At 36.9% G+C, this 26,996-nt stretch overlaps 6 protein-coding genes across 19 annotated transcripts; 3 read left to right on the top strand and 3 right to left on the bottom strand.

Annotated features, from left to right (window-relative positions):
* The first annotated feature begins 707 nt into the window (after positions 1-707).
* LOC110817157 (calmodulin-7) lies at positions 708-2,627 on the top strand. Its single transcript, XM_022045579.2, has 2 exons — positions 708-968; positions 1,861-2,627. Exons 1-2 carry the CDS (start codon positions 893-895, stop codon positions 2,232-2,234), a joined length of 450 nt encoding a protein of 149 aa, XP_021901271.1. The 5' UTR covers positions 708-892; the 3' UTR covers positions 2,235-2,627.
* Positions 2,628-2,880: 253 nt separating this feature from the next.
* LOC110817154 (FAD-dependent oxidoreductase family protein) lies at positions 2,881-7,018 on the top strand. 5 transcript variants are annotated; one of them, XR_002540143.2, is made up of 5 exons: positions 2,881-3,645; positions 3,778-4,059; positions 4,394-5,677; positions 5,780-6,053; positions 6,286-6,342. XR_002540143.2 is itself a non-coding variant. In XM_088209096.1 (5 exons), the coding sequence occupies exons 1-5, from the start codon at positions 3,334-3,336 to the stop codon at positions 6,565-6,567; spliced, it is 1,221 nt and encodes a 406-aa protein (XP_088065222.1). In that variant the 5' UTR covers positions 2,889-3,333; the 3' UTR covers positions 6,568-6,751. The 5 variants fall into 5 exon arrangements, 2 of the variants coding, with proteins under 2 accessions (XP_088065222.1, XP_021901269.1); XM_088209096.1 differs by lacking the exon at positions 5,780-6,053 and adding an exon at positions 6,538-6,751 and having other exon boundaries at positions 2,889-3,645; positions 4,394-4,830; positions 6,286-6,445; XM_022045577.2 differs by lacking the exon at positions 5,780-6,053 and adding an exon at positions 6,588-7,018 and having other exon boundaries at positions 2,925-3,645; positions 4,394-4,830; positions 6,286-6,445.
* Positions 7,019-7,224: 206 nt separating this feature from the next.
* Positions 7,225-10,537, top strand: LOC110817214 (myb family transcription factor PHL7-like). Of its 2 annotated transcripts, XM_022045658.2 has the most exons (7): positions 7,225-7,460; positions 7,910-8,151; positions 8,872-8,948; positions 9,047-9,089; positions 9,196-9,253; positions 9,395-9,464; positions 9,960-10,537. In XM_022045658.2, exons 2-7 carry the CDS (start codon positions 7,944-7,946, stop codon positions 10,176-10,178), a joined length of 675 nt encoding a protein of 224 aa, XP_021901350.1. In that variant the 5' UTR covers positions 7,225-7,460; positions 7,910-7,943; the 3' UTR covers positions 10,179-10,537. The 2 variants fall into 2 exon arrangements, with proteins under 2 accessions (XP_021901350.1, XP_088065226.1); XM_088209100.1 differs by lacking the exon at positions 7,225-7,460 and having other exon boundaries at positions 7,976-8,155.
* A 171-nt stretch (positions 10,538-10,708) lies between these two features.
* On the bottom strand, positions 10,709-16,774 carry AREB3 (ABA-responsive element binding protein 3). 6 transcript variants are annotated; one of them, XR_015813855.1, is made up of 4 exons: positions 14,518-16,773; positions 14,351-14,422; positions 13,316-13,385; positions 11,563-12,037 (listed from the first exon to the last, which is right to left on the bottom strand). XR_015813855.1 is itself a non-coding variant. In XM_022045655.2 (3 exons), the coding sequence occupies exons 1-3, from the start codon at positions 15,331-15,333 to the stop codon at positions 11,007-11,009; spliced, it is 969 nt and encodes a 322-aa protein (XP_021901347.1). In that variant the 5' UTR covers positions 15,334-16,641; the 3' UTR covers positions 10,709-11,006. The 6 variants fall into 6 exon arrangements, 4 of the variants coding, with proteins under 4 accessions (XP_021901347.1, XP_088065224.1, XP_021901348.1 ...); XR_015813856.1 differs by having other exon boundaries at positions 11,563-12,030; XM_022045655.2 differs by lacking the exons at positions 11,563-12,037; positions 13,316-13,385 and adding an exon at positions 10,709-11,087 and having other exon boundaries at positions 14,518-16,641.
* Positions 16,775-18,186: 1,412 nt separating this feature from the next.
* Positions 18,187-23,910, bottom strand: UBA2A (UBP1-associated protein 2A). 4 transcript variants are annotated; one of them, XM_022045662.2, is made up of 3 exons: positions 22,388-23,910; positions 22,015-22,038; positions 21,342-21,711 (listed from the first exon to the last, which is right to left on the bottom strand). In XM_022045662.2, the coding sequence occupies exon 1, from the start codon at positions 23,806-23,808 to the stop codon at positions 22,399-22,401; it is 1,410 nt and encodes a 469-aa protein (XP_021901354.1). In that variant the 5' UTR covers positions 23,809-23,910; the 3' UTR covers positions 21,342-21,711; positions 22,015-22,038; positions 22,388-22,398. The 4 variants fall into 4 exon arrangements, with proteins under 4 accessions (XP_021901352.1, XP_021901354.1, XP_088065221.1 ...); XM_022045660.2 differs by lacking the exons at positions 21,342-21,711; positions 22,015-22,038 and adding an exon at positions 18,187-21,073; XM_088209095.1 differs by having other exon boundaries at positions 21,342-22,038.
* Positions 23,911-24,746: 836 nt separating this feature from the next.
* Positions 24,747-26,607, bottom strand: PKS4 (phytochrome kinase substrate 4). Its single transcript, XM_022045672.2, is given in 2 exon segments — positions 24,747-24,907; positions 24,909-26,607. Coding segments are annotated over 2 exon segments (1,551 nt in total). The 5' UTR covers positions 26,397-26,607; the 3' UTR covers positions 24,747-24,844.
* Between the last annotated feature and the right edge of the window lie 389 nt (positions 26,608-26,996).

Genomic DNA, 26,996 nt, shown 5'->3' with positions numbered 1-26,996 from the left:
TTAAAAGACTCACCCTCTATTTGAATCATGGTAAATTGTACAATTTTAATGTATGGTATTTTATGGACGTGAGAAAACCGTGTTTGTTTCAACTTCCAATGGTAACAAATAGTATTTAACTGACAAATTTTGGAGTGAATTTTTAAACCACAAAATTGGTGGTATTTGGTGAATATTTTATTTATTTTTTATTATATTTCCATCTAATTTAATTAATTATATATATGTCATAATAATTAAAAATTTATTAAATTAATATAATAATATAAATAATTTTATTAAATATAAAATTTTAATTTTAATTATGTGTAATAATTATTTATTTAAATATAAATATAATTATATTGATAAATAACTTTTTTTTTCTTTATATTTTTTATACTATTTATTATTACATATAATATGTATATATAAATTAATAATTTAGTTAAAAATATAATTACACCATCTTATTATCCAAATAAACATATATTAATATATCATAATTCAAACATAAAAAAATTTTATCATTATAATTTTATATTATTATCATTTAATTACTATTATTATTATATATTAATTAATTATTATTAGAATTTATCGAAACAAAAGTCAAAAAAAGCGTAAAAGGTGAGAAGAGTGAAAAAGTAAAAAAGCGGATGAGGAAGGGGTAAAATGGAGAATACGGCGTGAGGTGGATTTAATAAGAAACTTGCGTCCGGATGCACAGAATACGTATAGAGCCTCCATTTTTGTCTGAACCAGAGAAAACGACTTTCTTCTGGCCGCACTACTCCACTTCTTTTACTTTTCTTCCTCTCTCTCTCTCTCTCTCTGCGTTTTAAACTTTGAGATCGTGTATCCGCTTTCGTTTTTTCTTTTTGTGTGTTATTTTTTATCGGAACAAACAGGAATGGCGGATCAGCTCACCGACGACCAGATCTCCGAGTTCAAAGAAGCCTTCAGCTTGTTTGACAAGGATGGCGATGGTTCGTTTCTCTTCATAAATCTATTTAAAGCCGTACTCCATTACTTGATCTTGCTTTTAGGTTTCTGATTTGTACAGCTGTTTGATCTTCTTATCTAGTAACGAATTATGAACGAATTGGATTTTGTCTTCAGCTTTTTGTTATTTTCAATCATTCGGATTATATTTTGTGATAGTTGTAAAACTTTTATGTAAACGTTTATTGAGGCAATTGTTTCTGATTATTTTTTGCTCTGAGAATGTTGATTAATGGCCGATGTTATTTACTAGGTTTTTTAGTTGATGTTCTTCTGGAATTAAGAATATCAAATTAAATTTAAGTCATACTCGTGTTATTGGGTTTAAGATCTACTCATGCTTACCCTTTTTGCGCCACTAAACTCACCTTGGCCTTCTGCTCTGCAGGACCTGTCTTGGTCCTATCTATTTATGCGCAGTTATCGTCTTCTTCAGCCGATGCTTTTTTTTTCTCCTTTTTTCCCCCCGGAGGATTGTGTTCATTGTCGATCCTTTGCTCATTGAAGGAAATCCTTGTAGATTTGATTAATCTTAGGTTTTTCTTTTTCAGTCTGACCCATTTTTTTGCTTCTGTATTGATTTGTTTGGGATAACAATAACATAAATGTTTTGCCAGTTCTTTAATCTTACATTTGCTATATTACTATGTTAACTAGTATTTACCAATGTCTCTTGTTGATACCCACTATCTATTTGCCCTACTGTTCTTGAAACAGCACTTCTTGCTGTTTTATAGCAATAGAAGCTTCCATCTTCAATGTTGAAGGGTGGGGGCAGGGTTTCTTAAAGCTACAGGATTAGGCTAGTTAATTGCGATGATTTTACAGCATGTTGTTGATATGGAGGTTGAACAGTAATCTTGTAATAATTTGCAGGTTGCATCACCACCAAGGAGCTTGGGACAGTGATGCGGTCACTGGGACAGAATCCCACTGAAGCAGAGCTCCAAGACATGATCAATGAAGTGGATGCTGATGGTAATGGGACCATTGACTTTCCGGAGTTCCTAAACCTGATGGCTAGGAAGATGAAAGATACTGACTCTGAGGAGGAGTTGAAGGAGGCATTCAGAGTTTTCGACAAGGATCAGAATGGTTTCATCTCTGCTGCAGAGCTGCGCCATGTGATGACAAACCTTGGGGAGAAGCTGACTGATGAAGAAGTTGATGAGATGATCAGGGAGGCTGATGTTGATGGTGATGGTCAGATTAATTATGAGGAATTCGTCAAGGTTATGATGGCTAAATAACATACCCATCTCTCCAATAAAACCTAAAACTAGAAACTAGAATGGGAGGAAAGAAGAAAGGGTTGATTGATATTATGCAAGTCGTAGTTTTTCCGTTTATCTATTTTGATGGTATGGGGACTTGAGTTGTTTTCTCTCATGGCGATGGTGGCGGCTGCTTTGGTGGTGAAATCTTCTGGTCTGGTGCTTTTACTGTGTTGTTCTATATATATATATATATATATATATATATTTTTGAGTCTTGTCTTGTGGGATTAAATCTTTGATGTTTGATGATGATGATTTGTTTTTCTTTGAATTTGGTCTGGACACGCGCAAAACAATTTTTCATATTTCTATTTTTGGGTTGCCGCCATGATTCGAATCTCAATTGGAGTTTTACCATTTGGCCAAGAGGTTCTTTAACGTTGCAATTAATGATTATTTTCTTTCTTTTTTAAGTAATCATTTAATTTTGTAATTGGTAAAGATAGTAGTTACTACTTATTAAGCTTTCTAATTAACTTGAATAAGGATTGTTTATCCTATAGTAATTTGTTTTATAAATTTTTTAATGTTCGCCCAAATTTGTAATAAAATATTTATTTAGTATTATTGTTGATCTTAATATTTATTTACTTTAAATACAAATATTTAATAAATATATTTATTTCCTACCCAAAAACAATTTCAAGCAGCCTAAAAAAAGTCCAGCTTTTATGTATTAATATCGTTTAACATTTATATCATATATTATGAAACATGTAGTGTTCACAATCAATCCAGCTTGCGTCAACATTCTACAGTGGTAAATTAAGAGGAAGATGGAAAGTAGACGTGGAAAATGTTAATCATGTATTATGAGACAAAAACCACGAACCCTGATTCAGAAGAGCCGAAATACTGGCCTCTGGTTCCTCTGTTTCCGGCCCACTCCCGTGTCCTCCCCCCTGACTTGGGATGATGACCCTGCACTTCTATCTTCCAATTCAATAGTCCATCATCTCTCCCTGCAATACGTTATAGGTGCAGAGAAACCTCCATGGATAGAAGGACTGGTAACCGCCTTTTTTAACAGAGGGAGTAAATATCACTCCATCTTGACGAGGGCGTCGACAAGATGCTGGAGCGCACGCTTCGATTCTTAAAGAATAGAACCGGATTAATACCAAGTATTAATAAATTGTCATGCCAGAGCTTTAGCACCAACATCCGTGGCGGAATCACAGGTGGGGATCAGGTTGCTCAGGAGAAGGTAGACTGCGTGGTAATTGGCGCAGGCATTGTGGGGATTGCGGCAGCCAGAGAGTTGAGTTTGAGGGGGAGATATGTGTTGGTTCTTGAATCTGCCTCCACTTTCGGCACCGCCACCAGCTCTCGCAACAGCGAGGTCATCCATGCAGGCATCTATTACCCTCCCAATTCTCTCAAGGTCTTATCTCCTATGAGTAACTCTCCACTTCTATACTGGTCTGATGGATTTCTTACTTAAGTTCCGTTGGATAATTGCTTGCAACGCAAACGATTCTAGTGTCATGCTAATCTGCGTTAGATTGATTTTCAGGCACTTCTTTGTGTAAGAGGAAGAGAATTGCTCTACAACTATTGCTGTGAACATGACATTCCCCATAGCCAGATTGGTAAGCTTATAGTTGCTACTGGGTCTTCCGAGATTCCCAAGTTGAGTCATCTAAAGGATCTTGGAACCAAAAATGGGGTTGTGGGGCTTAGAATGTTGGAGGGTTTTGAAGCCATGAGAATGGAACCTGAATTGCAATGTGTCAAGGCTTTACTATCACCCCTTTCTGGGATTGTTGACACTCATTCGCTAATGCTATCTTTAGTGGTATGCCTTGCTTTCTCATCTTTGCTTGTTTCACTTCCTTCTACCATTTTTTTTCTCTTGACTTTGCATCTGGTTCAAGTTTGGGGAGTAGAGCTTGGTCCTAATTTAGACCTGAAAATCTTTAATTCTATAATAATAGAGATTTTTATTGTCACTTTTCAAGTGGCAATGACAAAAACACCTACCCAGAACTAAATTTGTAATTTGATTTAGGTTAGAATGCTATTTCCATTTAAATTTTTATCATATTTATAATATATTTGATTCTTATTTTACATAATTGAAATTTGAATCGAACTCAAACTTAAAAAGTTCAAATCTGTTGTGCATACAGGGGGAAGCTGAAAGTAGTGGAACAACCTTCTCATACAATACTACAGCTATCAGTGGCCACATAGAAGGAAATCAGATGCAACTTTATGTAACTGAAAGGACAAATCTTGAAAACTCGAATGGGGAAACTCCCCTGCATCCCCAGCTTGTTCTCATCCCAAAGCTTGTGGTGAATGCTGCTGGGTTGAGTGCTCCGGCCCTTGCAAAGAGATTTCATGGTATAAATCACAGCATTATTCCTCCGGCATATTATGCCCGAGGATGCTACTTCACACTATCTAATACTAGAGTTGCTCCTTTCTCCCATTTGATATATCCTATACCAGAGGAAGGTGGCCTTGGAGTTCATGTTACTTTAGATTTGGATGGACAGGTCAAGTTTGGTCCAGATGTTGAATGGATTAATGGTAGAGATGATATTACAGGCTTCCTGAACAAGTACTCCTGGTTTATCCCTTTATTTTCTCTTTCCATGTTTGAATTACTGAGTAATATTTTTGTGGAGATAAGTAGCTCGTTATTTGTTTTGCAGGATACATAGCGCAATTCCACCTAATTATGACCTCCTTAGTGACTTTTTTTGTTAGATTGAATAATTTGTTAAAGAAATTGTTTGTCTCGTCCTGGAGTGTGGTACCATCATCACAATGGAATTTCTGAGTCATGATCCAGATTGCTAGGATGAAAATGAATTTGTGGGTAGTCATGTGTGTTTGCCCTGACGTGCCGAAATTTGTAAATGTTCCCATTATGGAAGGTGGATGTGATTGCTTTTATGTCGAGATGAAATGCATTCGACATGATAAGGGGCATTTCATTTGGTCATGTAGTTTTTCACTCTGATTATGCATGTCTACAACTGAAATTTATATTTGGTCCGGGTGTACTGTGCTTCTGTAGTCCATCTGACTAATTGACAATGTACACCTTGTAGGGGAGATGTATCTCATTATGGAATAGGTTTTATATCTTAATTTTTCCTTTTTCTGGATGGTCCTTTTGTTTGCTTCTTTTCTTGGTCTTTGCCTCTTATTTTCTTAGGCTTCATGTTCTCATCATTTATGTCTCTGCAACAAACTAGTTATAGGCATTACCAAATTTTACTCTCTTCCTCTCCAGTTTATCATTTGAACTTCACTGCTATAGATAACAGCTTCCTGTCCCAAATTTGAGTAGTTCAGTTTCTAGTTCATTAATTGGAAGCACCAGTTTCCAGCCTTTTATTATCTGTTGAAAAAGGACTTAGTACTACAGCATAAAGTGCTAAAATCTTAAGGAAATGAACGTGAGTTCTTTTCTTTTGTCTCTTTTTTTTTTTGGTTTCTAAAAAATTTACTGGATGTTAATTTTAATTTTGAATCTGATTATTATTAATGTGTCTATTCAGAGTGTTTTAAGTTGGTAGAAGTATTAGCTGGTGACAAATATTGAGAGGAGATTTTAAGGGGTCCTACATTTGGAAGCTTTCAAAATAAGGCTGGGAGTTGACAGGAAGGGACCAAAAACTTGTAATTTATTTACAAGACAACAAGAGCACTAGTGGTTGAGTTCTTTGATGACAGCTTAGCTTATTTTGAAATAAGATACGAAGAGGAGTTTCGAGGAAACACGCACAAAATAGCACCAGTCTGGAGATTTTGATTCTATATTTCATAATACATGTTGGTAAAAGTGTGTTCTTGAATTAGCATGTTTGAAAATGCTTTTGGATTTTATTGAACAATAAAATTTGCTCTGTGCAAGTTGCTTTGAGTAGGATCTGGCAAAAGATGTCAATGTATCTGTTAGTGTATAATGAAATTGATCAACGATGAACTTTTTTGCTCTTTATAATGTTCTTTTCTTTTTAGCAAATGATTGATTATCAGGTTTTTTGTGAGATGTTAACTACAGGTTTGACTATGCTGTGAGCGGGGAACGTGTAGAGAGATTCTACCCAGAGATTAGAAAGTACTACCCGAGTCTGAGGGAGGGATCACTAGAGCCAGGCTACGCAGGGATTCGGCCAAAAATTTCTGGACCTAAACAGCCTCCTGGTGATTTTATCATACAGGTTTCCATCTGCAATGTTGTTTCTTTTTGGTTGAACATTTGTCTTCTGCTAAAAGATATGGTTTGTGAGGCAATGTCATGGTTGTTGCTCAGGCATTGACATGCGGGTACACTGTTTTGTAAACCTCTGAACTTATATGTAGGGTGAGGAAGCTCATGGGATCCACGGACTCGTGAATCTTTTCGGAATCGAGTCACCAGGGCTGACATCAAGTCTGGCAATTGCAGAATACGTAGCCGATCGATACTCGAGACTATAAAAGAAGCATGGGGTTTTTTTTTTTTTTTTTTTTTTGCTAAAAAGGTATCGACACAGAGTGTACGTAGAAAGAGAAAAGAAAAGAACCCAGTGATTTAATTTTTGGTGCATTGAAGAAGAGTAGTGGGTGTTTGATTCATTGGTGGAACAACCAATGCCAAGACAAGAGTTTCTCACACCATTTAGAAGCTGGATTAAGACAAGAGTTTTACACCTACTCAGGAATTATTAATTTCTTATGGATGTATATGTACACTTTCTAAATGTATTCATAATAATATAATTAGAGAATTAAAAGAAAAATATATTTTTTCATATTTTACAGTCCATTTATTCTTGATGATTTTTCAGTAATTTACTCAAAAAAGAATTTATCCTGCTTATTATGAATGTTAAAATAATATTTAAAAAATAAAATTGAACCGTAAGAATCACCGTCCCTTGCACGTTATCTCTTTCGCTTCCAATCTACCACGTCTCTCTCCATAAAATTATTTTATTTATTTTTTAACAAAACAAAACAAAACAAAAAAAAACAGTCTTCCTGAAATCACAATCAGACCCAACCAATGGCTTGACCTAAACTTCTCTTGCATTTCCATATGCCATCATAAAGGTTCCACCTTCCTTTTTCTGCTCGTTTCTCTACGTCAAACCCCTTCTTTACACACATCTCTCTCCACCATTTTTCAATTTTATGCTTCTTCACGATGATACCTCCATTTCCTTGATGCGGAAAATCTGCCTGCTATTACCTGTGAGTTTCTTAACTTTCCTCTCATGTAGTTACTTATCTGCCTTTCAATCTTCTCATGTTCCATATTTTTCAAAGTTTCTGTTCGTGGGGTGTGAATGAGTTTTTAAGTTTCTTTATGATGACCGATGCGTAACTATCAAGCTGAGAGCATTTTACATGACTTTCCAGTCGTTTCCTTGCTTTCTAGTTTCTTGATTATGCTGTGCTTAGTTTCTGTTAATTTAACTTGGAAAAGCTTTTTTTCGAATGCCCTGCAGTGTTTTCTTTTGGAAGAATTACTTATTTGGTTGTTATGAAATTCTTTGATTTCAAGAATCAGAATATTGGTTTTGATGAAGGATCAAGTGTGTTAAGATGCGACAGTTACTGCTAGTTTAATCAATTGAAGTATTTTTATTGATACATGTTTTGTATGAATTCAGAAAATAATCTTATGGCTTTGTATGTAGATGTACGTGCATCATCAAACCTAGTCTCTGCAACATGTATCATGCCAAGAAAATTTCAACTGCAAACTTGGTGCCCCATAAACCTCAAGGGGCTGAACAGTTTCCAAGTACCGGTACACTGGGTGGAAATGTGGTGAATAATTCAACTTCAGCTGGAGGTGGTGGAAAGCAAAGGTTGAGGTGGACCTCAGATCTTCATGACCGTTTTGTAGATGCCATCACTCAGCTTGGTGGACCAGATAGTGGGTATTTTTTTTTTTTTTCCAGTTATGTGATTATATGTGCGAATGATTCAGGCATAAATAATAAGTTGATTCTTCAATTTTTTTTTTTTTGAAAAAAATAAATTGATACTTTCAATTTTTCTAATGTTATCTTATTCTTTCTTCTTCGGGTTTCTTTTTTCTTGCTTTTGAATGCGGTCTTACTGTTCGATTTATCTCAAATTGGTTTCTGCACTGCCACGTTTTCAAATGTATGCATTGGGTGTTCTCTGCTGATGAAATTCTTTTCTCAAAGTTTGTTATATCCTCGAAGAGGTGCAGAAGAAGATGATTATATCTAGTTCATGTTTTTTGGATAAAAAGGAAATATTATTATTGTATGTGGTTCTTCTTCGAAGAAGCTGATTATATCAAGGTTTTATTATGTTCTCAACTTCAACTGTAATGAAAAGCAAGTTCAAGGAAGTTTAAGGAGTAACTTATGGCAAAAGATATCCAATTTGAAACATTGATGCAAATTCTTTGCACTCTTCTCTGCAGAAAAATATATACTTGTATGAAAAAACAAAGGTAGGATGACATTTTCTTTCATGGTGGGTGTTGTTTTGTCTCGACAAGGATTTTGCTTCTATTTTGCTGCTCATATCCTCAATGATTGAGTGCATATGCTCTCTTGACTTCTGGAACTTGTGGATTATGATTTCTTTCTTAGCTACTTTCATCACCACTTGGTTTCAGGGGCAACACCAAAAGGTGTTTTAAGAGTTATGGGAGTACCTGGGCTCACAATTTATCATGTGAAGAGCCATTTACAGGTGATGTCATGTTTATAATTTTTAATGACATAGAAGCAGTTTAGATGCTAATGTTGATATACCTGGAATTCTAAATGTATGCAAAATTCTTTTGATAGAAATATCGACTTGCAAAGTACCTTCCAGAATCTCCAGCTGATGGTAAGTGTCCAACTAATTGAACATGTCATCCCTGGGGTTTTTTTATTTCTGTTGTTTTAGCCAGCATGTAAATTTGAAGTTTGAGAAAGCCTGTGTCGACATTTAGGTCTTAAAGATGAGAAGAAAGATGCAGGAGACAGCATAACTACTCCGGATTCCTCCCCGTAGGTCCCTTTGCCCTGCTTTGGAAACACTATACCTCTTTATTTCATAATTCTTTTGTTCCTTTAGAGATGTACTAAAGAATTATAAAGTTTTAAGGCCTTCTATGTTAATTTTTTCTTAAAATTCGTTACACTCTCCAGGGGAGTTCAAATTAATGACACATTGCGGATGCAGATGGAGGTTCAAAAGCGTCTACATGAACAGCTTGAGGTATGTTCTTCCTCTCATTTCAAATGGAACGGACTGCCCATTATTCAAACTTTTTTTTTCCTTTCCTTTTTGTCGGGTAGCGTTGAAGTTGGTAACTGAGCCAAGGAGTTAAACACATGAGAATATATTGACTAAAAATAACTTATACCCATGATTTGTTTTTAGTCAATAGATTCTCATGTGTTAACCTTAGCCTAGATGATTACGTAGCTTGTAGATTCTGGAAGCACGAACATATGTTCAATACATGCTTCTTTGGAGCAAAATTTGTCAACTCCCGATGATAATGGACAGTGCTTCTCATCATCTGTCAGATTTTTTTGTTCGCTGTATTAGCATAATATTGAAATATTTCCAAGAGTGTATTAGCATAACATCGAAGTATTTCCAAGAGTTGTATGCTGTTATGGTTACACATGATTGATACATCCTCTCCAGCATTACCAACTTCATCCTTGTAACAAGATAAGGAGTGGCTTTAGTGGAATCTTGCAGGTGCAAAGACAGTTGCAAATGCGAATAGAAGCTCAGGGGAAATATTTGCAAAAGATTATCGAGGAGCAGCAGAGAATAGGCAGTAAACTAAAAGCAACAGAGGCTGTGGACAAGGAAAAAGCATCAGAGTCAGAAGCATCTGCTGATGCCAGTGAAGGATTGTTGTCTCCCCGAAAGAAACAGAAGAGAAATGATGACCAAGCTGCCTCCAAAAGCTAACCAGAAGAGGTACTTTCAGCAATGCTACATTTGCTTGGATTTGTCGAAGACTGTTGACACCATGTCTAACGGGAAACTACCTCAGGGCAAGAAGCAGCATCTTGGAGATCCAAAATAGGATGTGGATTTTTAGCAACCGAATATTTTTCTATATTTCGTATGCATTGCTCTGTACAGAATATACACTTTGTAGAGTATATTTATTGTAATCATAATTCAATACATCTGGCTGGCTGGCGTTTCTATTTTTGCTGTAGGTTCCTGCTGCCATCTGCTCGTTATGGGACCTTACTGTATGTCATCACTATTGTGTAGCAATAAACACTAAATCTTATATCTGAAGCACCTATTTTTCTGCATTCTTCTTCTTCTTCGCAGAGTAGTTAAAAGGATGTTTCTTGTGCCTATTTGAGTTTTTGGCTTTTCCTGTTCCAGCAAGTCAAGGAGATATGTGGTGATCTTTTCATGTCAACAAAAACATAGGCGTATTCCTGTCACTTTTTTTTCAGAAAATTCAGGCCAATTAGACATTACTTAACCAATTACTGGATTAAAGCCCCTTTCAAACAGCCTAGTTAAGATCACATGTACAAGAATGATGGTTTCATAATGCAGCAAACAATCAGATGCCTGACAAGAAATGTTAAAGGCAAACTAAAAAAAGAAAAAAAGGACCTCCTAGAGCCAGTACTAATTGAGTAAATCAAAAGGCCATTTAGCTTGCAACTACTCCAAAGTTTTGACTTCAAGTTTCTAATTCAGTCACCATTCAGAAATGCAATTCCTTGTCAAGGTGATTCAAACTACCAAGATATGAGAATACAGACATCAAAATGGGGCTGAACTTGTTCTTCGCAGCTGATACTTGGGCTCAGGAGGCGGTGCACATGGCAGCGCATTCTCCAGCTCCTGTAACGGGAAACATGGGAGAAAAAAAGGTAAAATGTTGTTTCATGTGTAACCCTAATAATCATCTGTATCAAACAGTATTCAACCAACATCCTGATCTGAAAAGAAAGCACACTTAGTCCCAAGTTTTATTTCCATTATCAAGGTATGTTGTCATTATCAAATTATTGGACTCAGATATGACCTATGCAATGAATGAAAAAAGCTAAGAGGATAAACAAAGCAAAATTTAAAATGAAATCAAAATATAATGGAAAAAAAGAAGCAAATGATGAGATGATTTGCTGACAAATCATCATTTGCTTCTTTTTTTCCATTATATTTTGATTTTATTTTAAATTTTGACAAATCATGATAAATTTAGGTACTATCCTGTAAGCCTATAGGCTGCTGGGAGACTGCAACCATGATACATTCTGTTTTTAGTAAGCAATAAGGATGCTGTCTTAGAAGAAGATGACGGACATCTCGTATATGCAGACAATATTATTATCTCTGGATGATATATCCAGACAACACAAGAAACCTGAAATGATAATTCAAACAACCATCGATCCCAAAAACTTCCAAATTACTAAATAGTCACTATGTACTTTGTCATCTTCCAACTACAAGTTCACTGACTTCAATAACCTTTATTTTTCAGGAATATATATATATTTTCTGTTCAGAGCACTTCAGATACAAGAACTTGAGACTCAAAACAACTTTGCCAGAGAATGATTATTAATTCCTGAACTAAACACCACGGCAACTACTGACACGGCTAGGATGTACTCATGTCTGCACCAAGGAGTTTAAAGAAGGCACTATTGCATACAGAGTCAATGATCTTTGGATGTTCTTGAAAAAATCAATTACTGAACGAAAAATCAAAACTTCACTCAGCATGATCTCCAAACCATAGATATAAGCCTTTCTTTCAGCCTTGTTTATCTACTACCTGCAAACTGAAAAACACATGGGAAAAGAAAGGAAAAAGGAAAGGAAATATCCATTCCTGTTGAAACCCTTTGCACACAAGTTCATTAAGAGCCTAACTGTAAGCACCATCATAAGAAATTTTGCGGACCAAACCAGAAATTTAAGCTTCTAACTGATAACCTATATGGCAGCATTTTTTCATGCATGTGAATCATTCCCTTTGCTTGTTTGTGGTGACAGAAACATAGAACACCAAAGAGCAGATGATGGGAAGAACTAGTGGGTCAACAAAGTACAATGGAGGTACTTTTCCACATAAATATGTATTACTTCATGTTAGTTCTTTAGCGGTTCCTTATCCTTTTAATGACTCTTCATCTTTTCTAGGAAAGTATACATGATGCAATCTTTTGACATGAGGAGACTCTTTTCAAATCTTGCTCTCTCTTTTGGCTACACATATTGTTATCTAGGAGATATTTACTGAGATTATTTTTTAAGATTCACTGTAACCAATTATCACCACCCTACTACATGTACCGCTAATCCATTTCACCCCTCTTGAAAAAGTTGGAATTGTAGTCAACTTTCATGACTAAACTTGTGTGATCAACTTCATTACGGCCAAAAGTGTTGAACTTCATTGAAAAGACAAGAAAATAATAATAGAAAAAAAAACAAATAAAAGGAAAAGAAAACAGATGCAGTGTGATATTGTTAGAGAATGAGAATGTATTCTCATGTATCCTGTTAGAGAATAATAATAGGGCATTTCTGATGTAGTCTTTTCCCATATGGTTAGTTTCCAATTAAGTTTCTATCTACAAAGTTATGCCATCTGACATGATTATTGCCTATACATGCTCCAAAACTATGTACTTGGTAGTCTGATAGACAGAAGAAAACTTTTATTCACAAGGTAACAATGGATTTTCCAATAATAGACAACATTCAAAGTTTCATAAACGTTGGCCTAGCACTTATCCCCTCAAAATTTGAAGTGTTAAAGCTATTATATTCATCACATACAACAACAAATTAAATCCTCTAGCATGCTTGAATTAGAGTAGAACCTAGGACAAACATCAAGGAGTCCAATGCTTTCCCCAGACAATATTGCAATAACCATGTGTATTAATTTCAGCACAGAGAACAAAGACTTAGAGGAATATCACCATTTTGATCACAAGAATGAACATGTAGCAAAGATAAATAACACTATTTGACTGAGGAGATAAATAAACGCATATGTAACGACATCCACATATTGCTTGACAAGCCAGTTCTTGTTTCAATGTACTCACTCTTGAAATCAGGTAGCAATTTGAGTGCATATAGAAATATCTTATTACACTGCGTCCTTCATATGTTCACCTTCAAAAGTGCATTAAATTAAATTTAATCATCCCTTTAATGACTTATGTGAATTAAAAATATCATATTCCTGCAGAGTGTTGGAAGAGAAAAATAAAATATGCGTGCAAATGCACATTTGGTATGATAAAACAAGAACTAAACTACTCAGTTTGCTAAAATTTTAACTTGTTAGCAATGTTTAACTTTTGAATCAGAGATGGTATATCACGCTCTCAACAACCAAAGCTGTGAAGAATCTATTACGAAATTGTTAGAGGACAAGTTTATAACTGACGAATACATATTAGTACATACATAGATATGTAATACATATATATAAGTACTACATGTAAACAAATATATATACATCTATAAAAATACATGTACATCTATGTGGACGGGAAGCTAAAAATAAAAACATATTTTTAATATGCCAAACCCAGCTCTACCCTTTAATCAGAGCAATCTCAAGCCTGAGAGCCCAACAAACTCCAAGTCATTACTAATCTGAAATGTCTAGTGCCATAATCATTCAAAAAAGAGCAAGTAATTAATCAACATCTACCCCTTAGATGATCCTCAAAGCACTAGGAGTCTACTTAACATTAGACAATTCATAGGTTGTAAAACAGCTCCGATTTAACAATCTTACAAATTTTAGAGCACATTCGCTACTGGAAAAATGAAGTTTTGAATTTCAACCAATAATGTAGATTGTGCCAAGAGCTATCAAGTTATTTGCATAATGGAATCGAGAGATGATTAACTAAACATATCACATAACAACTTGACAATTGTAACAAAAATATGGACCTAATGATAAATAACAAGTTTCACAACACATTGGAGATGAATTCATAAGGTTGCATTGGCTAGTTAATTCCATGTGTGATACTTGATACATTTCAATGTTTCAACCGAGTTAGACTGAAAATGATCACGTGGCAATAAGATAGACAGGGAGAATACAAAAAAAAGAATACCTTTTGTCTTCTGAGTCTCTCATTCTCCTCTTCCAGACGTGAGACTTTGTTCTCTAGCTCGTGTGTATAAGCCTGTCCATCAGCATGGTCTCTCTCAATAGTGCTGCAAACATGAATAAGACAAACTAAACGGACCTCATAAACCAACATCACATTTGAAATCTAACCTGCTTCCTAGCCCGTGACCTGGCAGCAGACTCCCGGTTCTTAATCATTCTCTTCTGCTTCCTTTCTACATTCTTCTCAGCAACATCTTCCGAGGCAACCCTTTTACGCCCTGGAGCTTGAGCCTGTGTATCTGATAAGGTGCCCATCAAAGAGGAGGGTGATATCGTGACTTGGGTTTCAGGGTATGCTGCATCTGGATTAACTCCAACAGGAAGAGGATGTTGAGTTGGCTGGCCAGGCACAAGTGCCATCACATCCTGCTGATGTTGTTGCTGTTGTTGCTGCTGCAGTGAAGGGAGCTGGTACTGATTCCAATGGGGGTGATGAGGGATATTCGGCTGAGAGAATATAACGGATTCAACCCCTAAAACATGAACATGAGTAGGCTCGGAAACTACCCCTGCCTTGAGCAAGAAGTCCTCCAGAGTCATCCCACCAAAAGTAAGCTGTCTCTCCTGGCACCTCCTCTCTTGATCATTTTTATTCTTACTCTTTTGGATATCCCTCCAGACCTCATCCACAGTCTTTCTGCTAAGATCCCTGGAAAGAGCCAAGCTCCCCTGCCTACTCAGTGCCGAGCCTGAAGCTGTGTAGGTTATGCCTACATTGTCATCAGCCAATGGTGTAGACTGATTAACTTCTGCAGAGCATACACTCTTGAGTAGCTCATCAAGATTCATGCTTCCTAATGGTTTCCCCAGATTCCCCAACTGATTTTGAACCTCATCCAGAGTGAGGTTATAGAGTGAAGTTTGAGTAGCTAAGTTTTGTAGATTTGGTTCCCCGCCTTCAGATCCCATAGCCTGTGTATGCATTAATAGCTCTCTCTCTATATGTATATATATATCTCTCTCTATATGATGTGGCGCCAGAAATCAATCGCAACAGCTCACAATCATTTTCCCAGAAATGCAAACCTCGTAAGTCTAGTTCTGAACCCAACAAAAGGTATTCGGAGAAGTTGGTTCATATCATATCCAGACAATTAAGTTTGAAAGGTAAAAATCTCTCGACCCAAAAAAGGAAAAACATAACTTTGAAAAAAAAAAAAGAAAAAAAAAACAAGAGATTTAAACCAAAGGCATCAAAGAAGAAAAAGCAGCATGGAAAAAGATGAGATTTTGCGAGAGAGACGGAGAAATGCAGCAGCAAACCAATGCAAGGAGTTGGGAAGAATCATACCCAGATGAGAAAAGAAACAGAGAGTTGCAGAAATCACCAACAAAAGAAGAAATCAGGAGGAAGAAAAACTTTGAAAAACTATATTGCATGAACCGGATAACACAATTTTTCTCCAGAAGAACAGAAAGTCCAGTAGCATGCTGCAAAAACAGAGTTTTAATCTACGAGAAAATCCATATAATAATATATTCGATGGGCCTACAATCTCCTCTCATTAAGGACAAAAAGCAATTAGAAGGAAGAGAAAAGATACTGAGGATGGAGAAGAAAGAGAACCCAGGAAACAAAATGACAAAAAAGAGAAATCAACAGAAAATAAAAATCTCACACTTCTGACTTACAAAGGAATGAAAACAAGGAGCAAAATCTACAAAGAAGTTACTTAGCCGCAGGATCCGATCTGAAGCTTAAAAAGTATTGTTATCATCCCATTTGTGCTTCTTTTTTTGTTCTTTTCTCAGTGGGTTCCAAGAAAGAAAAGAAGAAAAAAAAAAAAAAAGAAGAAAGAACTCTCATTCCTCAACCCCCACCTTTCTTCTTTTCTTTTTCGGGTTTAAAAGAAGCATTTTTGTTAAGTTTTTCAAATTTCAAGTTGAGAGTTTCAGAGTATCAAGGTTTCTGCACCAAATATGTTTTTTCATGTCGTTTAAATTTTTTTTTATTGATTTGGGTGGAAGTGGAATGTTTGATGATCTTTATATAAATAAATGAAGAACATGTGAAGCTGAAAAAACCTGCCTCTCTTCTCTACTTTCCATTGTATAAGCAAGAGACAAACTGCACACTCTTCCATGGGGGACACTCCTATTTGCCTCTTAATTATTACTTCCCGCTTTTATATGTTTGTTTATTTATATATATATATTTTTTTTAATTATAATATGATTATCTAATTTTAGTGGCAGATGATAAACACTCAATTATAAGTTTACGTTCAAATGCTTATTCTAGATTAGATTTAAATTAAATTAAATTAAAGCAATTAAACATGAATTTGAGAGGTCGTAGTTTTTGTTTTTGCATAATTTTTGTGGGTTAGTTTTTTGAAATATCATACTAAAACAATCAACCAATGGAATTCAAGAATTTTAAATCAATGTACGAGAATGGACTACAGCTTACCATAAAACAAGTTTGAAATAATATAATTTATATCACTTGGAATTTGAGCATTCATTTGGAGTAATTTTTTTTTAAAAAAAATTAATATTATTTTTCGAGATTTATACAATATATTGAAATAATATTATATTATATTAAATTTCAACAAAGATGGTTTATAACAGCATGATGGTCATAAAAATTTGTTAAAAGAAATATTATGATTCCAGCAACCACTCGAAATTTCTCATCACAGTTTCTTATCAAATTCCCGAATTTGCCCTTTTAAATTTTACTGCCAGACAGACCTCGGGTCGTTTATCTTTTAGGGTTCGGCAAACCTCATCAAAGAGTAAAGTTGGCGGTGTGTGCTCCGTCCTACCCTTCCCTCCTGACAATGGACTCTCTTGATCCTTCCGCTTCGATCTTACAAGTCTGCCGCATGTCATACTCCCAGGAGAACCTTTTAGCTCACCGCCGTTTCGCCCTAATATCGGAGAATGTCGAATGCAGCGGTTCCCACACCCAATCTCCGGTCTGTGATGGAATCCCGGTGGCCTCTACCGGTATCATCATGATTTCCCATGAAAGCTCGGACGACAAGGAGATCCGTCTGTCTTCCGCCGAACACCAGACTCCCGTGTCCCTCGCGAGAAAGGAGCATGACGACGAAGAAATGAATCAAAAAACTCCCAGCAAAGAGCCACGTCTGTCCTCCACCGATCGACAGACTCCGTCTTCCCCTGAAGATCCTTTCCGTCCACTCCTCGGTTTTTGCAACAGATCTCCTTCTCAGGAAGCCGTCCTCCGTCACTGCCATTACGCGGGAACTTCCGAGACGCAATCGACAGCCGGAATCTCAGTTGCCTCAGAAGAAATCGATAGAAAAATTGAGAGCAAGGAGAGCCGTCTTCCCTCCTTCGATGAGGGCGTCGATTTGGGAAGGGACACGGATATACCGTACGAGAGTGGATATTATCCGTATAGCCAAAGGTTCGAAATATGTTCAGAAGATGAGCAGTGCAGGAAGAGAGGTGAGGCGGGGTCGACGACGGGAACCAAGGAAAGAATAAAAGATTGGGCAAAGCGGGTGCTGCCATCCTCAATTTGTGAGAGAGGAGGAGTGGAGGCCGAGGAAATGAAGAAGGAAAATATTAGTATATTGGATGTATTGGAAGTTGTTTCCAAAGGGGAAAAATATGATGATAACATTCGGAACCTCAGTGTTTTAGAGGTTGCAAAGAGATGTGAAATGATTTTCCCATGAAGTTTTCTGTGTTATTTTTATCTCTGTTTTATTACTTTTTGGCCTTTTTTTTTTTGGACATATTTGATGCCGAGTTAGTCAGGTACGTAATCTAAATTGATTTCACATATTCCAGAAATGTTGGAAAATTTACAAATCCATCACTTGATAATTTGCTTGTTTGTTACAGGAGACAATATAATATTTCACTTTTCTCTCCGTTAATCTTAACAGGAAAGCAAATATAAGAACCTCTGACCAAAAAGATACAATGACGAACATGTTGCACCTCAGGCTTCTGTTCCACCTGTTTGAAGAGGCTTCTGTTCGCTTTCCATGACCAAATCAAGGATCCAATCCAAAATCTAATTATCAACCCTAACGCTCATAGACAAACTTCTTTCCAGAAATTTTAACAAATCAAATCAGTTTGCTCCATACCCTAAATCCCAACTTCAATTCAAACAAACACTCGTGAATTATACGAGCCTATAGAGAACGTTTGCTAACTCTTCATCAAAATAAACCAGTCAAGAGGCGGCCCTTCATGAGAGTTTTAAGCTGTAAAATATGAAAGAAAACCCTAAAAATACCAGCCAACGTAAGCAGCTCAAAGTAGCTAGAATCTGAAATCAATATAATCGGCACACCAATCTCCACCACAATGTGTCTAATCAAAAAACTACATCAGAAGTAAAAGAAGATGGTTCAATTTATTCACTATCTGCTCCTAGATCAATATCACCAACATCGTTATCACCTTGTCGACGCTGAATGGCTTTTTAAATAGGTATCGGAATGCATCCACTATTCAGAACAAAACATTACAGAAAGATAAAATAACACCTTGAAACCTAACTAATCCTAAAATGACAGTGCAGAAGAAGATATCCCCAATTGGTGGCAAAGACTTACTTGTAGTTGTGAGGATAAAAGCTTCAATGTGAAATATGTTTGAACACGTGTAATGTCTACCATTGGTAACAAGGTTTTGAAACTTTTGGGGGAAAAGAATCGTATTCTTGTGGTGCATTAAGGGTTAAAAAAAAGTTTTTTAAAATATTGATAAATACATTTATATCTATCCCATGTTGAAGTACAATCTAAATTAATAAAAATTCACTAATAACTTTTTGCTTCCCAGCAAAGAAAAATAGTTGCTTTCAAAATCTCACATGATTACTTAGCTGAAACAGCATATATTTGCTTTATTAAGTAGAAATTCTTTTTTCCTTTTAAAAATAAGCTACTAATCAACAAATATTAATGTTCTAAAAGCCCAAACTTTATATAATTAAAGGTACAAGCAGACAAAGTCCAAGGGATGAACATGAATTTCCATGGGAAGACAACAGTTCCACAAATGAAACAATCATAGAAAAGGTAATATGCTAAAACAAATAATGTCATCTAGAACATTAATAGTTTCTCTAAAAAAAAAAGAACGACTGGCAGGTCCATTTATGCAAGTGATCCTACTTATAATTAACATCGATTTAAATTATGGTCCAAAACAATTTTGCCAACCCCATAAGTTAGTCGTAAAATATTTTGCGAATACACGCCATTTGAAAAGAACTAATATAAAAAAGGAACGTATGAAGAGAGAGATAATAATCAAATTAGAAATCGCCTTACCCAAAACCCAGAAGTCAAAACCAAGACCAAGAAAAAGAAATAACCCCACAAGACTATGACAGATAGCACAAATATCATAAGCAAAAGGTAACATTAGTTAGGTCTTGATTCTTACCTGCTGCTCTGAGGATATCAAATGGTAATCCATTGACGCACAGCAGTCATAGTAGGCGTCTTGTTTGTAACTAGCACTAAAAGTGAAGTCCAGTTGCATATCAAGTGCCATCATACATATTGAACGTCAATAAACTCAATTGTGCACAACCCACAGCAACCACAACTTTAAAAATGGTTAGATGCATTTTTAGTTGTGCCTTTCGTTACCACTTGCAAAATAGTAGAGTTCTTAATTTAACATCGACAGAGTATAAATGAGCAAATGCCAAAAACTAGTTTTTTTGATTTTTCTCCAGAAAAAACAGGAATTTTTTCCGAATTTGTATGTACCTATAAGGAAAATAATTGTTACCAAGAACATAATAGCTTTAGTCAAAATGTTAATATTTTACAAGACTCGTTTTCAGTTAAAGCTTTTTGTTCTCAAAAAAAAAATTAAAATTTTATGTTATGCTCTTCAAAAGGGCAACCTTTTTCAGAAATCACTTCTGGTTAAAGCTACTAATTCTCATTAACCAAAAGAAAACTGATTGCCAACCAAATCGATACTGATTTCTTGAGAAAGAAAATCGACAGAGCGAACTAACTTTAAAGACCAATAATGCCAAAAAAGGTAAAAACCAACTCAATTAAGCTAAGCTATTGACAGAATGAAGAATTAGCCAGAAGAACCATAGTTACATAAATCTTACTTTCATCTTTTACCAAAATCACCGACACATTTAAGGAAAAAATTCAAAAAAAAAAAAAGATCCTATAGTTGCATAAACACATGAAAGTAGTTTGGTGATTTCGAGTTTTATACAATCATGGACATGTCAATACAGTTTCTTTCTAACAGTTATTTGCCAAGAAGTCCTCATTTGGTATAAATTGGAAGTATGGAACGCACATTATTGCAATTCAAAATATTTCAATTCAGCATTTCAAAAAAATGCCAACTTTTTATTTTTGAAAAATTGGAAAACGCAAAATTCGAGCTTGATTAAAATTTCTTCAAATAATAAACATCAAACTTTTGAAGTAGATCAAATTATCAAATTGACCATCAGCCATCCTATTAAAGAACAATAAAACCATCCATTAAAGACCAGGTCACCGACCATCATAACTGTTTCCTATGTAACTTATAAATTTGAAAATGTTGCATCAACAACAGTAGCTACAGAGACTAAAATCCTTATGTATCAAACAGTTCCGTTTTTTAGCATTTTTTAATTAATCACAAAAACCACATGCCAGTGAGGTTGTCCTGGCTAAGGCTGCTCAACCTGCAATAAGAAACTACCTGCACTGTTATCATCATCCAACCTGACTAAGGAAAAAGTTAAGTGATTTAAACTCAAGTAATTTGAGCCAATAGAGATGACATCTTATCAAGGCCTAATTCTATAGAGTACATATCAAAAGGAAATCACAGTTCAATGCATAGACTCAGTCCAGTTTAAAATGTTCTGCACGGTGCAAAATCAAGGGCAAAAAAAAAAATCAATACCAATAGAAGTAAAAGGAAACCAAGAAAAAAATGGACATAAAATCTCAAATCCAAATCAAACCACTGAATGAAAGCATTATTTACCACAAGGACTGAAATTTCAAAAGTCATCTTTTGTTCAACAGCATTGACTCCATAAGGTACAGATAGATTTAGGAGTACTGAAAACATTCTGAAATATTTCAAATTAAGTACAAAAACTGAAGGTAGTACAACATTTTGAAAGCAAAGCCTAGGTAGAGCTGAAGAAAACAAGTAGAGAAAACAGAAACCCCATTTGTCAGTTTTAAGATTCTGGTCTTTGTAGTAACCAAAGAGTAACTTTTCATCGTAAATAGAAAGACTTCATTTGCATCAGCTCCTTAAACTTCAGAAGAATCACCAGGCCAGTATTAAAACACTGATGTGTGGCATCTGCACAATGAATACAAAAACATGAAAAAACAATTTCCAAAAACAAGGAATCCTTCAGAACCAAAAATCCTTTAGAAAATGGTTTAACACAACCAAAGAAAATCAAAGTGACAGCCAATGGAAACAGAAGGATCTTTGTCGTTCTCAATATCAAACATTAACTGCTCAAAAGAAAAGAATTTAAAAAATTTGAAACAGTGTAAGACATTTAATTTGAAGATAAGGTAGATTAAATGAGAGTGCCTCAAGGAGGAAAACAAACAAAGGAATGAAATGTTAAATCCTCTAATAAGTAATGCTCACCTTGATAGTAAATGCAAAATCAGTCTGGAAACTCATCAGGGAACGAAGATGTGTTAGCTCAAAGCAACCTTTAACAGAATAAATCTTTGCAGCAACATTATATCTTAATCAAACATCACGACTAGATAACCATTATGTAAAATTACTAAAATTCTGGTGTTTCTAACATCAGTAGATGCAAGCCATTTGTAACAACACCTATTGCTGAATCTATCATATTCACACTTATTAACATGATGCTGTAAGCCATGTCCTCATTGAAAACATACCAAATACCAGCTATATTAGAGTTGCGCTTAAGAGTTAGATGAGGATACTGAGTATAACAAAGATAAGGAATAGCAAAATCAATGATTAGTGTGTTTTTACGAACCTGAAGAAGAGCTAATGACCCATGTATGGGGCAACACCACCGTACTGTCCTACACCATGCTGGCCCCTTCCAGCCCCGCCTTGTCCCATTTGCTGATTGGGATACGCAGCCTGAAGGCCACCTTGGCTCCCGTACCCACCAATTACCCCTGGACTAATGTTTGCCTGACTGCCGTAGCCACCCTGGATCCCAGCCCCTGCAGATGGTACACCTGGATTGACTGCAGCAGCAGAGCCCAGTGTCCCCAACAAAGCTTGCCCTAGTGCAGGATTCAGCCCCAATCCAGCACCCTGAGTAGCAAACAATGCCGTCAGAGCCTGCCCAAGGGCCGGATTCAATGCCTGCGCGGCATTGGCTCCAATTCCAGGACCTGATGGTGCCATTAAGTGTCCTGTACCAGTGGCAGCACCACCGGCAAAACTGCCACTATCATTCCTCTGAAAGTGTGAGTTATGGGTGTTCCGATGATGCTGGTGTTGGGATTTTCCTGGTTTAGGGCCATCAATCGCTTTCTGGCAATGCAATATATGACCTTCGAAGTTCTTATGTGGCTCATCCAAAGCCTTCCTTGCACTCTCAACATTCCTGTAGACGAACAAACAGAACCCCTTAGGCTTACCAGTCATCTTATCAAGACCCAATGGCCCTTCTTCTATATCGCCGTACTTGGCGAAGAAAGAGTGCAGCTTCTGAGGATCAAGATCGGCCCCAACATTACTCACATAAATTTTTCTCTGGGTATATTCGGAGACTGGCTGAGCAGGGGCAGAAGGCTGTGCGGTTGGAGTTGGAACGGGTCCGACGGATGCTAGTTGGCAGGCGGTCATCCGGTTTCCGATCTTCTTCTGTGGTTGCTTGAGGGCCCTGCGGGCGCCAGTGCGAGTCTTGAAAAGGATGAAACCGTATCCTTTGGACTTACCGGAGATCTTATCCGTCACAGCTTTGGAATCCTCGATCTCCCCGTACTGCTTGAAGGCATCGACAAGGGTTTCGGCTTTGGTGTCCCAGCCGAGGCCGTGCACGAATATTTTGCGATGCACTGGATCCTCATCGGCTAGTTTTCGGATGAGATCGGCTACATCGCGGTGCTTATGGGCTGCCTCACGCAGTAGATCAGTGAGTTGATCTTTTCCAAAGGGTTCGAGGAGCTTCTCAATAGGTTCGTCGTCTTCATCGTCCGCCTGATTCGTTTCAGAATTTACAGTACCTGCATCCTGGTCTTCGCCTTCCCCTTCTTCGTCCTCCTCATCTTCTTCCTCTTCCACTTCCTCGACTTCTTCCTCGACGTCTTCGATGTTCTCTTGGTCTTCGATTTGGAGTTGTTCCTGCTCCTCTTCCTGTTGTTTGTTGTGTTGCTGCTGCTTCTGAGGCGGCTCGGTAGGCTCTGAAGATTTAGAATCGTGCTTTCTCTTCTTGGCCATGGGTGGATTGATGGAGTGAAGAAGCAACAACAGAAATGAATAGAAAAACTCGGCGGCTAGGGTTTGCGAGGCCTGGGATTTGCTTCTCCATTTCCGCCTTTTCTCTATATAAATATCTCCTTCTTGGACCATACATAATATTTTCAGTTTATTTGGGCCGGATGGGCGATTTTATTTTGTTTTGGGCTTCTATTTTACGAGTTTCAATTGTGTTGGACCATTCTTTTTCTAATTGAATCCATAGACCACATAAATTTGTTAAAATTAAGATTAAACTAAACTTAAATTTCACATCTCAAGAATAAATGTTTATTTACATAATATGAAATTGTTTTTTTTTTTATAAATAAAAATAAAAAATTATGAATTACAATGGAAAGTAACATATTCTAATTCATCGAATATTAATTATTAGCATAGAATTATTAATATAGCAATAAACCAAAACAACCAATCTCCAAAAACCCTTTTAAAAAAATCTAAATGTTAATGTACATTTATATTTTGTATGTATGGGGAATTTAAAAAGTTGACCAAATTCTTTCACATGTATGTTTATGAGAACTGTGATTAACATAGTAAAATTAAGTTAGATGATTCGAATAAAAAATAAAAAAATAAATAAAAAATGAACATTTTATAATTAAGAAACCATATTAGAAAAATAGATAACATTTTTTGGAGCCATACTGCAATTTATTCCCCACTAATTTTGTTTTTATATACATTGACATTGTTTTACAAAAAATTAACTTCCATATTTACTTAGTTAAAGTTTTTAAGTTAGATGGTTGGTTCGGAATCTCGGACACGGCCAACGACGCAGAAACAAAAGAGACGATGAAAAGTCAGCGTATGTAGCCGTTAAACACACTGCTGACGTGACTACTATTAACTAACTAATTAAACACTTGTTCCAATTATCCGTCCTTCCGTAATTATTAAAACTTTTAATTATATTATTATTTAGAAAGTGAAATGCAGATTACAGACAAGACTGAATTAACAACCGTAAAAAAGTAACCACGGTAATTAATTAATTAAGAGACACGCGAGCAGAGCGTGAACCCCCAAGCGGTGGCTTGTCCAGACTAGCTGCCCCTACTGCCCACATGCCGCAATGTGGCGCTTGCCGGAACGGGCGGTCCCACCTTCTGTCGCTCGCATCTTACAGGCCCCGGCCCCACGCTCACCGCCTTCTCGCATCGACAGCTCAACAACCCTCCACCACTACCCGATCTCGTCTTTCCCCTGCCGCTGTTCTTTTCCCAGTAACGATCCTCTGCTATTGACATATTTGTCACGCTCGCTTCCGCTGTCGTTACGCTCCAATCAATGCTCGCTTCGCTCGGTTCGTAAGCGCTTTCCGTTAGCCGATCATCCAGGCTCGGCCTCCTACTACAATACATGCCTGGTCCCCCCCCTATTCGTGATCTTCCGTCAATTCCAGAACCCGTCGATTCCTCCAGCGAATCTCGCCGGTTATTCACGTAATTCGACGTCGTTTGGGTCGAGAAGCTTTCTATCTCGAACAAGTCTGAGCTTGCATCGCTCGCTACCTCGTCGTCTGACACGGTTGACATTCGGGATCTGGGACTTCCCGGGAATGTGAAGCTATGACGTTGAGTTAATTTCCTTGGAGTCACGGTTTCATCGCGTGGTCGGAATACTTCCAGCGAGTCTCGAGGTGGGTCTTCAACGGTTGTGCTGCTCGGTGGCGGGATTCGGAAGGCGTCACTCAGGGCTACTGCGTCTGTGGAAGATGATGAGTGGGTAAGTATCGGAAACGTAAACCCGGTTCCGTCACTGAAAGATCTTCCAGATGTCCATATCCTTTGTCCAATATTGGTCGGAGGTGGGAAACGATTCTGATCTGGTGATGGGATGATTTGACAGTTCTTCGCAGGGGCAATTTCGGGTTCCTCCTCCGGGCTAGTCTTGGGAGATTGCTTTTTTTGATGCACTGAAGCCTCGGACTCGGAAATACTGTACTTGGGTCGAGACTGTGTCGTTTTAGGTACTTCTGATGGATGTTGCTCCACTTGAACGGATTTCCTCCCTGAGCAAGGACACTTGCGCCGGAAAAACCATTTAACCCCAGAGCCTTTCTTCTTCTCATCGTTAGCAGAAGCAGGATTTCTTATGGAGACAGCCATGGCTCCTGGGGGATTGGTTAACAGCCCGGTCTGGCTATTCCAGCTAGCTTCGGATGAGGCAGTTGGCGTCGCGTGGAAGGAACGAGCTCTGTAGATATTCCTGGAGTAGCAGTCGGCTGATGAAGCGGAGGAGAACCTGGGTAGGCCTGAAACGACGTCGCAATATCGATCTGGTATTGGGTTGACGACGTTAACAGGAGAGACTCGCCTGCTTACAGCTTTAGCCATATCTGTAGTTTCATTGAAGTATTTCTGAGCATCAAAAATACTGATCTCAGAATCATCAACTTGATGATCAGCTGGTCTGAGATAGGCGGAGAAAGATACGTCTGGCGTGGTGGGTTTGTTTGGAATTAAAGAAATGTTGCAAGGACGAGAAGGTTGGATGAGCATGGAGATGGGTTTTTCATCGGTTCTCGTTGACAAGTCCATGGATTTCCTGGTTCAGTAGTGGAGATTCTAGTATGAGAAAGAGACTCACGGAGTGAAAGTGCATATAGATATATATAGATATATGTAAGTATATGTAAATGTATATGCCAATTGCATTGATTGTGATGATCATTTGTACATAATGATGCTGGTATTTGTAGGGGCCGGTGGCCTTCACAGGTCAAAACATGTATTGTCCCGACATCAATCAGTAACTATTACAAATTCACACCAGATTTTATATATGTATATACATCTCATCATCATCCCACCCCACGTAAAATCTTATCAACTTTACTACTGCATGTTTCTGAGAATATATATATATATATATATATATATATATATAACTTTTTATTAATTAAATAATATTATACAACTTTACAAAAAAGGCACAGTTAGACTCGAATTAGAATTGGTTCCAAGGTGATATTTTAATTATGTATTTAATCTTAATGTCATACGTTAAACATTCAGAAAAGAAGACGCTCCCTTTACGCTTTTTAGGGTTGTTGAGTTTCAACTACACCCCACAAGCTTGCTTTGCACACACCTAATCCATCTTTATCTATTAATTAATTAATTTAGTATTGTAAACTG

The sequence above is a fragment of the Carica papaya genome, chromosome 8, assembly GCF_054855325.1.
Source record: "Carica papaya isolate Zhongbai chromosome 8, ASM5485532v1, whole genome shotgun sequence".
Lineage (NCBI taxonomy): Eukaryota > Viridiplantae > Streptophyta > Magnoliopsida > Brassicales > Caricaceae > Carica > Carica papaya.
This window is presented reverse-complemented; position numbering and strand designations above follow the sequence as displayed.

Coding starts and splice junctions, on each gene's coding strand:
- AREB3 (XM_022045655.2), bottom strand. CDS start 15,333: ATGCATACACAGGCTATGGGATCTGAAGGCGGGGAACCAAATCTACAA. Junction 14,423..14,517: donor GGTCACGGGCTAGGAAGCAG/GTTAGATTTCAA, acceptor GCTGATGGACAG/GCTTATACACACGAGCTAGA. Junction 11,088..14,350: donor AGAGACTCAGAAGACAAAAG/GTATTCTTTTTT, acceptor TTCCCGTTACAG/GAGCTGGAGAATGCGCTGCC.
- LOC110817214 (XM_022045658.2), top strand. CDS start 7,944: ATGTATCATGCCAAGAAAATTTCAACTGCAAACTTGGTGCCCCATAAA. Junction 8,949..9,046: donor ATGTGAAGAGCCATTTACAG/GTGATGTCATGT, acceptor TTCTTTTGATAG/AAATATCGACTTGCAAAGTA. Junction 9,465..9,959: donor GTCTACATGAACAGCTTGAG/GTATGTTCTTCC, acceptor GGAATCTTGCAG/GTGCAAAGACAGTTGCAAAT.
- LOC110817154 (XM_022045577.2), top strand. CDS start 3,334: ATGCTGGAGCGCACGCTTCGATTCTTAAAGAATAGAACCGGATTAATA. Junction 3,646..3,777: donor ACCCTCCCAATTCTCTCAAG/GTCTTATCTCCT, acceptor ATTGATTTTCAG/GCACTTCTTTGTGTAAGAGG. Junction 6,446..6,587: donor CTGGTGATTTTATCATACAG/GTTTCCATCTGC, acceptor ACTTATATGTAG/GGTGAGGAAGCTCATGGGAT.
- UBA2A (XM_022045660.2), bottom strand. CDS start 23,808: ATGGCCAAGAAGAGAAAGCACGATTCTAAATCTTCAGAGCCTACCGAG.
- LOC110817157 (XM_022045579.2), top strand. CDS start 893: ATGGCGGATCAGCTCACCGACGACCAGATCTCCGAGTTCAAAGAAGCC. Junction 969..1,860: donor GTTTGACAAGGATGGCGATG/GTTCGTTTCTCT, acceptor AATAATTTGCAG/GTTGCATCACCACCAAGGAG.